The 12,919-nt window shown below is 32.6% G+C and overlaps 1 protein-coding gene across 1 annotated transcript in view; it reads right to left on the bottom strand.

Annotated features, from left to right (window-relative positions):
* Positions 1 to 10,841, bottom strand: part of LOC145270177 (uncharacterized) — a 43,921-nt gene extending 33,080 nt beyond the window's left edge. The window contains exons 1-2 of the mRNA XM_080125804.1: positions 10,517 to 10,841; positions 390 to 1,466 (exon numbers count right to left, since the gene is read on the bottom strand). Coding sequence (XP_079981930.1) covers positions 390 to 1,416 — 1,027 coding nt within the window. The 5' untranslated portion in view covers positions 1,417 to 1,466; positions 10,517 to 10,841. The remainder of the gene's footprint in view (positions 1 to 389; positions 1,467 to 10,516) is intronic.
* Positions 10,842 to 12,919: the final 2,078 nt, after the last annotated feature.

A 12,919-nucleotide genomic window follows, 5' to 3' on the forward strand; every position in this document is an offset into this window, starting at 1 on the left:
TTTTATTTTAATTTTGTTAGTTTGAAGAGATCAAGGGGCTCCTTCCTGGGGTTATCACTTGACTATTATATTTTAAATTTATATCTGAGGACTATTTTAAAAATAGACATTGTCCCCTTTATGGCTGGTATCTGTATTTCCTTACAGCTTGGTTTTCCAGGGATTGCTTCTAAGTATTTTTGAAGGTTCTTTTTTATTAGGCCAGTTGCTCCTGTCACAACTGGTATTATGTGTATTTCTTTCAGAGACCATATTGTTTTTAAATGTGTTTTCAAGTGTCTTTTCAAATTCGAATTCTGTGTGAATTTTGACCCGCATATGTTACCAGCGTAAGGTATGTGATTTGATTGCATCACCTGAGTTCAATAACTAGGACTATTCATTCTTTTAGTGTCCCTTAAGTTCAGTATGTGTTTTCAAGTGTCTTTTCAAATTCGAATTCTGTGTGAATTTTGACCCGCATATGTTACAAGCGTAGGGTTTATCACCAATGTGCGTTCGCAAATGTTCGTATAATGAGGAATTCCAAGAGAAGGAACGCCCGCAGATGTCACACGAATATGGGGTCTCCCCAGTGTGAGACCTCATGTGTCGGATTAAACTTGAGTTTAACGAGAATGCCGATCCGCAGAGATGACACCCGTGTGGCTTTTCACCCGTGTGAGTTCGAATGTGCCGCGTTAAGTCCGTCTTGTTTAAAAACGTTGATTCGCACACATTGCAGTAAAAAGGTTTGTTGCCAGAGTGTTTGCGCATATGCTGCGTTAGATTAGAACGCATTGAAAATCGTGCATTACACACGTTGCAAGCATGTGGCTTTTCCCCGCTGTGCGTTCCCAGGTGTCGTTTCAGATTCGAGCTCTGCGAGAATCCCTTTCCGCACACGTCACAAGAATATGGCTTTTCGCCAGTGTGAGTTCTGATGTGTTCTTTCAGCGACGAGCTTAATGTAAATGCAGCTGCACACACATTGCAGCGATGCCGCTTTATGCCACTGTGCAACTGCATGTGTTGCTTTAAATTTGAACTCACTGAAAACGTTGACCCGCATGTGTTACATCTAAAAGGACGTTCCCCGCTGTGCGTTCGTAAATGTCTCTTTAAATTCGTGCTCTGTGCAAACGCTCGTTGGCAAACGTCACACTTAAAAGGTCTTACGCCGCTGTGAATCCGCATGTGTTCTTTCAACGAAGAACTTTGCGCAAACGAAGATGGGCAAACTTGGCAAGAATGAGGCTTCTCTTTCGTATTGTGTTGCGAGGGGTTTTTAACTTTAAGATCGCTTGAAAATGCGGACGTATAATCATAATTTTCTCCGTTGTGTATTTTTACATGGTTTTCATGATCGAAGCCATTTGTGAATTTCAAGTCGCATATTTCGCAAGAATATGTTGTAGCTTTCGTATACGTTTCCATGTCAACTCTTGAATGGACACTTTGTGAAAATTTATTCACAGGTTTTTTATCTGTGGATGAAAATAATGATTATGTAAGTCTTACATGATGTACATAAAATAAACACGCATTGAAATCATTTCATTTATGGAATTCATACTAACGCATACTGTGACCCAGATTCTCTTAATGCAAAATACCAGAATATGCTGAGCGCTTTGTCAAGTTGATTAACCAATCAGAATTCGACAGCAAATATCATTAACGAATAAGAAGCTGAGCAGACGACTTTTATTTTTTATCTTTTTTTTACTCAACCGAGGCGTATTACCACTTGAACGTAAGGGGCTACTAATTGTGACCATGCCTAAGAAAGATTAAGATGTTGGTTTACATTACATTTAAACTTCTGCATATCAGTACAATCATGGAAGTAGGTAGCAGGAAGGGAATTCCAAAGTTTAGCTGTTCTAAGAAAGAAACTATTAGAGTAAAAAGCTTTTTGACATTAAGGGATGTCAACAGTGAAGGGGTGTGATTTTGTTGCTAAACAGGTTTGTTGGGAATATGTGCATCCAGGGCGTACAGGTGTAATGAGTTCATCAGAGCACGTTCCATTAAAATACTTGTAAAACACGAAGAGTGATGCAACATTGTGGCGATGGGACAGGGGTTCGAGCTTAGTTGACAAAGTGGGATCTACTAGATTGGAGGCCCTTTTTTGGATCTTATTCAAATAGGGAGAAACTAGTGGCAGATGCAGCAGCCCAGATGTGGCAACAATATTCCATGCATGGGTGAATGGTGGCCTTGTAGAGGTTCAGGATACTCTCATATGTGAGGTGTTTTTTAAGATGATAGAAGAAGCCCACCTTCCTTGCAATTGGAAGAAAAGAAAAAGAGAAACTTTTTAGTTATTGATTTTTAAATTTTTTTTTTTACACAGTGATCACCACTTATCAAGGCCTGGAAGCCACTCAAGGATAAGGGTTATTGCAAGTACATTACGTTAGTGTGGAGATTTGACGAAGTGTTTACTTAAGGGGGAGGTTCATTAGGAATTTGTTAATGTTGGACTTGAACACATCCAAGTTGTAGTCAGGTGGGAAGCAGGCAGACGGAACAGAGTTCCACAGGCGTATAGTTCTAAGAAAGAAGCTTTGTTCATGGAATCCACGTTTTGATTTAGGCACAGATAAGGAGTGGGGAAAATTATTAACGGTGGTTTTATCTAGTTGGGTATTTTTTGAAAAAGATTGGCTGTATCCTTATATATAGATGACATTTATTGAACCACGCACAATTATTCTGGTAACATATCGACAACATTCCTGTATATAAGCATTATTTACTCTTATCTAATATCAATTTATGAACTTCCTTTTTGCTTGACTTAATCCGAAGAATAATTGATAGAAAATTCTGAGGGTCAAACAGAGTTCCACAGGCGTGCAGTTCTAAGAAAGAAGCTTTGTTCATGGAATCCGCGTTTTGATTTAGGCATAGATATAGAGTGGGGGAAATTTTTCACAGTGGATTCAGCTAGACGGGTATTTTTTGTGAAAGATTGGCGAGGGGGACCAGAGATTGGAGTTCAGACGAGCACCTGTGCTTATTGTGATGATCCAAGTTTATAAATAAAGGTTTTTAAGATTGGATTAAAAAAAAAACCTAACCAACTCTAGAACAAAAAATAAAAGCAACCCTTATTTTGGGAATGAGTCATTCAGTCAGTTGCTGTTAAGATCCCATCCGGTCCACACCTGTTCAATTATTCTGGAACTCCATTATCAACAAGCAAGTGGTCACATAGAAAAAAGAAGAGAAATTACGAAATTCCTCGAATGAATCAGCTTTAATTTGCTCGTAACATCTACATTGCATGAACCATTTTGTCAACTGCTTCATTTTTTTCTATTGCTTGACTTTTAGATTTAAATTGTTGACTCGTATATATTATGAGTAGGGCTATGACAACAGCATATTCTTTTCATTGTTTTGACTCTCGATGGAACACATACATTAAATCTGTTGCCAAGGCCGCTGGAAAAATGGTGGGATCCTTCTATCGATCTAGTAGATATCTCACTGCTGATGCAATTCTCTATCTATATAAGAGCCAGGTACATCCAAGGATGGAATACTGTTGCCACATCTGGGCAGGAGCTGCTAGAAAGGACTTGTCCTGCCTTGATAGAGTTCAAAATAGACTTTGTAGCCTTGTAGGAGATGTCCTTTTCTCTTCCCTGCAACCTCTATCTCACAGAAGAGATGTTGCGAGTTTGTCTTTGCTTTATCATCATTTTCATGGAAGTGCTCAGCTGAGCTCCATTCTATGGTCCCCCCTCGCCAAAGTTTCAGAAGAAACACTCGTCTAGCAGAAAACACTATCACTAGTTTCCCCCCACTCTTTATCTATGCCTAAACCTAAACGTAGATTCCATGAGCAAAGCTTCTTTCTTAGAACTGCACGTCTATGGAATTGTCTTCCATTTTCCTGCTTTCCAGCTGACTACAATATGGTTGTCTTCAAGTCTAACATAAACAAGTTTCTGATGAGCCGTTCCATATAAGTTAACAAATTTACCGAATCTCCATTACGAACGGTTACTATATTGTCCAATTTCTACTGTACACTCTTTAACCCTTATCCTCGAGTGGCCTCTTGGCCTTGATAAGTGGTGATACACACTCGAGAGTCAAAAAAAAAAGCAACCATTATTTTGCACATCAGTCAATCAGTTGCTGTTAAGATCCCGTCTTGACCACACCTGTCAAATGATTTTGGGACTCCATTATCAACAAGCAAGTGGTCAAATAGAAAAAAAGAAGAGAAATTACGAAATTCCTCGAATGAATCGGCTTTAATTTGCTCGTAACATCTACATTGCATGAATCGTTTTGAAAGAGACTGTCAACTACTTTTTTTTTTTTTTTTTTTCTATTACTTGACTTTGGAATTTAAATTGCCGTTGACATATATATTGTGAGTTTTCGAAGAAAAAAAAGGATTGTTAACTTTTTTTAACCAAAAATGTCATCTGTACCTTTCTCTAGTAGACATTGTCATACAAACAGTTTAAATGCACTGATAATTGATGTAACCCCTCCGAAGCTTATATTATTGCTCCATAGCAATAAGAATCATTTCTTCGGATGCTTTATGGAACGATGCATTTTTTACCTCTTTCAAATGTTCGCCTTTACTTTTGTAAGCATGAAGTGTATATAGTTGTAGTGTCGAAGAATTTTTTCCAAATGAATTTCAAAATAAGAGAGCTAAAAGAAGGCAACATTTTGATTACACACCGAATGTGTAAATTTGACCTCTTGTTGACCTTTAGTGCAACTACTCTTTTTTCAGTAAGATATTCCAATGGTCTCACAGCTAGAGATGAAAGAATTCACAAATGATGAGACATAGGTCATTCTAAGTCACCGCATGTTTGAGGGTCGTAAAATAAATGAATTTTTCCCGTTTCTTTATTTAAAGAAATTTTATCGACTGGCGGGCGAGTGATTTACGATTTTAGTTGCCCCAAGAAATTTTCAATTGACTGTGGCGACCAGTCGTGTAAAGTCTTAAAGGCTGCTAATAGGTACTGAACTGTCATCTAAGCTTCAGCCTCTGTTGCATCCCTCTGCCTGTTCTACAAGTATTTTAATGGTGAATGCTCCGACGAACTGCAAGCTCTTGTACCCATGACGTAAATACCCTTGACAAACCCCACAAGCAGCTAAATCCCACTCCTTCGCAATGAAGATCCCTAGATGTAGGAGAGCTTTCTACTCCAGTATTTTCTTCTCCAGAACTGCTAGACTTTGGAATTCCATTCCGGCTTCCTGCTTACGCAACTGTACTGACATGCAGACGTTCAAGTGTAATGTGAACCGACATCTTACTGCCAAACTCCCTACATAGTAACCCAGTAACTTATGTCCCTGATATTATCCCCCTACACCAAAGTTGCAATGTGCCTTGTTTGGGGGTGAAAATGTAATAAAAAAAAAACTAAAAAAAAAAAATGAAGAGACGCCTTTCCAATTTTGATTGGAAAAAGGAGGGGTGCTCTTGAGTTAGTATGGATGACCAGAAGTGCTATAAAGTCCTGGTTGCATGTTGAATTTTTACAGTATTGTACAAAGAATATGTTTTAAAAGGTTTCATTTGAAAAAATATTTTTATCCTATAAACATAATAAAAAGATCTTATTTTTTAATCAAATAAAATTATCAAAAATCTATTTTACTTTTATAAAAATAATCATATAATTTTTTTTTGCAACATTAAATATTTAAAAAATTAGCAATCTGGCATATTGGTTCCTTTTATGTGATATATATATGTATATATATATATATATATATATATATATATATATATATATATATATATATATATATATATATATATATAATTCGAGACTATTTTGTCAGTCTTGTCTCAAGAAATATGCTGGATTAGGTGTGTCAGAAACTTTGTGAAAAATATTGAATAATTCGTCTTTCCAAGGTTTTTTCAATTAAAGGAGCAAGGACCAAGGTTTCATTAAAAAAATAAAAATAAAACAAACAATTGTCTGAAGGATGGGCAAGGGTTAGGGTTAGGGTAAGGGTTAGGGTTAGATTTTTTTTTTTAAATTCATTATTATGGATATTTTTTGTTTGACCGGTTTGGGGGGAGGCGGAGATTATAGTTATAGGTAATTATTAACAGGAAAATTGGTGCAAGTCCAGATTAGCACTAGAAGCGATAAACAAAAACAAACAAAAACCTTTATGAGTGGGAACAAATACATTCGACGAAATCCTTAGTTGCATCGGTGCATTGCGTTATTTATTCTACATAAAAAAAAAACATTTGAAAAAAATTAATTAAAAAGTATTAGAAAAAAAAAATTAAATTGTTTAAATTATTTTTCATTTTCTTTTGTTGCTGTTGCATTAGCAGTGTCAGAAATTTCGTGAAAACTATTGAATAATTCCACCCGCTATCTTTCAAAGCTTATAACTCCTCGAAAAATGTCATTCAAGCCCTAATTTTTTTTTCAATTAAAGGAGCAAGGACCAAGGTTTCATAAAAAACAAAAAAAAAAACACATTGTTTTTTTTTTAAATGGTTTTAAACAGGTAAATTTCTAAAAAACACTTCTCTTTTTTTTTAAATTTGAATATATTATTTATTGATCTTTTATCTTCAATTTGTGATATATAAAACTTTGATGAGTAAATTAATTATTTACTTTTTAATAGACATTTAAAAATGGGGGAGGCGTGAATTTAAAAAAAAAGTTTGTCTAAAATATTATAATCGGTTTATTGGAAAGAGCATAACATTTCACATTGACCCTGAAAATATCGTAAAAATAGAATCAATAGAAAAATTTTGATAGATTAAAAATTGAAAAATACTGAACTCGTAAAATTCAATTAATTTCATTACTGTTTTTTAAAAAATAAATAAATAATATTTCTATTACTTTTTATACAACTTTAATAGTTTATTTTGGAAGTATAATCCATAAAGAAAATAAACAACCCACTTTTAAAAGAGAAATTACGAGTTTTTTATATTTTATTCACAGTTTCGTGTTAGGGGTGTCAAAAATTCCTACAAAAATTCTGATATACCCAATGCTGGATAGCCAAAAAATTCTTTTTGCGTTAAAAAAAAAAAAAGTCTTTATTTGAAAATGTTAATTTTTTATTAAATTTTCACTTTGAAATGCTTTTTATTTTAATAATGTTAATTTTTTAATCAAACATCATAAAAACATATTCAAAACAAAATATTTCTAAAATAATTTTGTTTCATTCACCGACACCAGAGGAATTGTTGCAGATGACCATTTAAATTTGCTTTATTTGTTGAAATGGGGAAAAAAAATTATTAGAGAAAAAACTCACATTAAAAGGCAGGCTCTCTCTATCGTGCTAGAAAGTTACTTACACCTGAAAATATCCTGTATCTTTACAAGGCTACCATTGGCCCATGTATGGAGTATTGTTGCCACATTTGGGCTACTAGTCTCTCACTCTTAGACAGGGTTTAAAAGAGAGTCGCCAACCTAATAGGTTCCAGACTGTCAGCTTCGCTTTAACTTCTATCCCATCAACAAAGTGTTGCATCTCTTCTGCCTGCTTTACAAGTATTTTAATGGTGGATGCTCTGAGAAACTACAAGCCCTTGTACCCCCCACCCTTGACGTAAATACCCCCGACAAACCCAACAAGCAGTAAAATCCCACCCCTTCACAATAGAGATCCCTAGATATAAGAAAGCTTTCTACTCTAATAGTTTTTTCCCTTGAACTGCTAGACTTTGGAATTCCCTTCTGGGTTTCTGTTTCCTCGACTATAATTACATGCAAAAGTTTAATTGTAATGTAAACAGACATCTTGCTGCTCAACTCCCAACATAGTATCCTTACAAATTATGTCCCAGATAGTAGCCCCCTACATCAAAGTGGCACTGTCTTGTTTGGGATGAAAATGTAATAATAAAAAAAAAGAAAAGAAAATCTACTTAAAAATGTTTTTTTTTAAAAATCTGGTTTCAAAAAATGAATTACGTATTTAATTGAATACATTTTTTTATTCGATTAAATTGTTTAAAAATTAAAAATATATTCTTTATACACTGTTTGCTAAACTTCAAATAACACTCTACATTCAACCGGGACTTTTTAACACTTCTGGCCAACCATACTAACTCAAGACGTCCCATTCAAAATTGAAAACGCATCTCTTCAGTTTAACCGGCACTGTTTTACAATTTGTCATTGTCCTGAGAGAAACGACTCTCTTTTACTAAGAGATTCGTTCATTTTTTTTTTTCATCTCATAATTGTCGACGCATTACTCATGGATAAACAGTTAATTAAACTGCAGAAGCACACTTTAAAAACTATACAGGTTCTATAATTGAATACCCCCCCCTCCAAAAAAAGAACGAAAAACAGGTTTGTATTACTATACACATAGATTCGAAAAAGTTGTCAAAAAAACAAAATATATTAATATATATATATATATATATATGCATATATAACAAATAAATGTTATCAAAGGCAAGATACTTTTCTACCTAACTGGATAATTTTTAGTGTTTTTATTTAATGTACCATGTTTAGTCAGCTCCAAAAACAGTGTTTACCGATGTACTGGAAAATTTGAAATGGTGCCGGACTTTTTGTTGAATACGGTAAGTTTGGGAAAATGGGTTAAAAATAAAAAAACTATACAAAATATTGTTAGAAACTCGCTCAATATATGTTACCGTGGCATAGGCTGACATATATTCGGTGGGTTTTTAACAGTATTTTGTATATTTATTTGTTTGTTTTTCTTTTTTGACAACTTTTTCGAATCTATGTGTATAGTAATACAAATCCTCCTTTTACTAAGAGATTCGTTCAATTTTTCATGTTATAATTGGGGGCACCTTATTTATGGGAAAACGGTTAATTAAACTGCAGAAGCACTTGTTAAAAACCATACAAGTTTTATAATTGGATACCCCCCTCCAAAAAAGGAACAGGTGCTAGTGCACTTATAGGTGTGTCAGAAATTTCGTGAAAATAGTGAATAATCCCACCCCGTCTTTCCAAGCTTATATAACTCCTCCAAAAATGTAATTCAAGCCCTAATTTTTTTTTTCAATTAAAGGAGCAAGGACAAAGGTTTCATTAAAAAAAAAAAATACTTTTTTTGTTTTAAATTTGAATATATTATTTATTGACCTTTTCTCTTCAATTTGTGATATATAACACTTTGGTGAGTAAATTAATTATTTACTTTTTAATAGACATTTCAAAATGGGAGGCGTGAATTATTCGACCCCCTGTCTTTCCAAGCTTATAGCTACTCGAAAAATGTAATTCAAGCCCTAATTTATTTTTCAATTAAAGGAGCAACGACCAAGGTTTCAAAAAAAAAACAAAAAAAAAAACGAAAGAACAAACAACGTGGTTTTAAAAAAAAAAGTTTTAAACTTTGAAATTTACAGGTAAATTTCTAAAAAACACTACTTTTTTTTGGTTTTAAATTTGAATATATTATTTATTGGCCTTTTCTCTTCAATTTGTGATATATAACACTTTGGTGAGTAAATTAAGTATTTACTTTTTAATAGACACTTCAAAATGGGGGGGGCGTGAATTAAAAAAGACGTTCGTTTAAAATATTATATTCAGTTTATTGGAAAGAGCATAAAATTTCACATTGACCCTGAAAATATCGTAAAAATAGAATCAATAGAAAAATTTTAATAGATTTTTAAAGTTTAAAAATTGAAAAATATTGAGTTCGTAAAATTCATTACTGTTTTTTAAAAAATAAAAAAATATATTTCTATTACTTTTAAAACAACTTTAATAGTTTATTTTGGAAGTATAATCCATAAAGAAAATAAACAACCCACTTTTAAAAGAGAAATTACGAGTTTTTTTATATTTTATTCGCAGTTTCGTGTTAGGGGTGTCAAAAATTCCTACAAAAATTCTGATACACCTACAGGTGCTAGTGCACTTACTGATCCGCGCTATTTTTTTAAATCGTATTTCGAAGTTTAATTAAAGTTTTATGATCTGGGTTTTTTATTATTATTATTATTCAATTGTAAGATTAAAGTACAGAATAGGAACAAAGAAACACCCTCCTCTCCCCATGTTAAGAATGGCTTTTAAAATAATAACGTTATTATTTCAGCATGGATCAATAAGTGCACTAGTACCAAGGAACGAAAACATGTTATTGTAAAAAATTTAATGACAGCATAATTAGCGTCCTAAATTGGGAAATGAAAAAAAAAATCAACGAATCTTTTAGTAAAAGAGAGTTGTCTCCCTCAGAACAATGACAAATTGTAAAACAGCGCCGTTTAACCTATTACTTAATGAAATGCAGTATTCTTCGCCATTCTTAACATGGGGAAGGGGGCTGTAACAATTGGTGTTTATTGTAACAAGACTCGCCCGGCCGTTTCCGGTTATTCTCGTCATCCGCCGGACACACCCGAGTAACTTTGTGGAAATGGCGGGTCGATAAATGCAAAAAGCACTAAATACCAAATTTATGTATTAAAGTTTTGTTATGGCGCTTTAAAATATTATTTACTTACCTCCCAACACTCCACATAAAAACAAAATAATTGTTTTAAGAAACTCAAAAAAAGCTGAAAAATACAAACGAACATAAAAAACAAAATGAATTCTTTGTCGCAGAAGTTCGCGCGTCTCTAGTGATTCAAGATGGCGTCCACAGTCAAACTTTTTAAATTTTACTTAATCGATCTTATGCAATATGGCGATCTGGTGTGAAAAGAAATCCATTTAAATAATAAAATATTTGGATACCATAATATTATAAATTTTAGCTATGAGACGTTCTCATTGTTACAATATTTCTCTTTTTCCTTTTTGTCATTTTCTGCGAACCTACTCCGATCTAATTATATACACAGATGTACAAAAAACTATATATATATATATATATATATATATATATATACACACACACACACACACACACACACACAGACTCTGATTTATGAAAGTATATACAGGGTGGGCCAAAATAAGGGTCCTATCTTTAAATTTGAATAACTTCCACAAAATAAAAGTTAAACTCACCAAACTTTATGTGTGTGTAGACTGATCCTTCCGAGATTTTTTTGAAATAAACAAAACAAATTTTGGCCGAAAAACACTTCTTAAAACTTACATGAATTTATGAATTTTTAAAAATAGGACCCTTATTTTGGCCTACCCTGTATATATATATATATATATATATATATATATATATTTATATATATATATATATATATATATATATATATATATATATATATATATATATATATATAAAATGGGTTAATAAATTCCAACGAAAGAAAGATGTATATTTAAATAAGGGAGTAGTCACCAACAATGTGTATTTTTAACATTATTTTATTATTCCGTGTCTTGGTTTTTCATTGAGAAAATAATAAAATAATGTTAAAAAATACACATTGTTGGTGACTACTCCCTTATATATATATATATATATATATATATATATATATATATATATATATAAAGAGAGAGATAGATAGATGATAGATAGATATAATATAAAGCTGAATGTGTGTGGGGGGGGTCATGAATCGGCTCCTATATGGTTGACTATTTTTTAAAAACTGATCACATATAATGATAGAAGATATATCGAAACACAGGAATGGGTATGTTTGATCTGGCAGAACGCTGGTTCATTAAAATTGTGGGGTCTGCGTTCGTGCCTGGTCGACAAAGTATGGAAATAAAAAATTTTAAAATTAAAAAAAAAACGTTTACAAGTGTTTTTGATATAGATGAACATAAGAATACTTTGATAAGTATGTTTTAACTTAAATAGGGATGGTATAATAAAATTGTGGGGTGTGCGTTCGCGCCTGGCCTCTATAGAATGGAAATAGGCACAAACTTTAATAAAGACTTTTCATATCTATCTGCGTAAGTATACTTTGATAATTATGTTTCAGTTTGAAGAAATATGGTATAATAAAATTATGGGGGGGGGGGGTCGTTCGCACCTGACCTCCAGAGAATGGAATTATGTCACAAAGTTTAACAATTTTTTTTTAATATAGATCAACAGAATATTGTGATAGGTGTTTCAGTGTGAACAAGTATGGTATAATGAATTATGGCGTTTATCTATTTTATTTTTACTTTCATCATATTTTGCTTTGGTTTTGATACCCCCAAATTCGAAGCTATCTTTTTACAACCCTTCCTTTGCATAACCTATCATACTTTCATAAATCAGAGTCCATTTTCTGTAGGCTGTTTTTGAACCCGGTCAACGACGGGTACTTTTGCTAGTATAAAAGGCAATATAAGTTACTTTTCTACTTAACTGGATCAGTTTTTTAGTGTTTTTCGAACCGAATGAACAGTTTACATTAAATAAAAACACTAAAAACTTAACCAGTTAGGTAGAAAAGTAACTTATCTTGCCTTTGGTAACATTTATTTGTTTTTTGACAACTTTTTCGTACCTCTATGGATTGTAAAACAAGCTCATTGTTGTTAAGAGACCAAGCCATCTAAAAGCAGAGTACTTGCACCTGCAGTTTAAATACGAGGGAGAAATCATTATTTTAAACTATGACCGAAGCATGAAATAAATAACAAAAAAGTTAAACTGAAGAACGATTGCTTCCGGAAAATATAAATTAACCTAAAATTAACATTTCTTACTTTATTTAATATTTAGAATTATTTATTTGTTCGAAAAAAAAAAAACAAAGCTATTTTATTAAAATCCAATATTGCTTTCATTATAAAATTGTTTTATTAAAATTAGATTTTCTTACGCAAACTTTTCAAGCAATGTTTTTACAATTATATTTTGGTAAATTTTTATACAATAAATGTTTTGCTTTTCAAATGGCGCTCGCCCAGGTTAAACAAGTATGAATATGTTTTTTTTTTCATTTTCTGTTTTTAATAAAAAAAAATTTTCATGAAAAACT

This window comes from Euprymna scolopes, chromosome 46 (genome assembly GCF_053919585.1).
Source record: "Euprymna scolopes isolate OS-2025 chromosome 46, ASM5391958v1, whole genome shotgun sequence".
NCBI classification, from domain to species: domain Eukaryota; kingdom Metazoa; phylum Mollusca; class Cephalopoda; order Sepiida; family Sepiolidae; genus Euprymna; species Euprymna scolopes.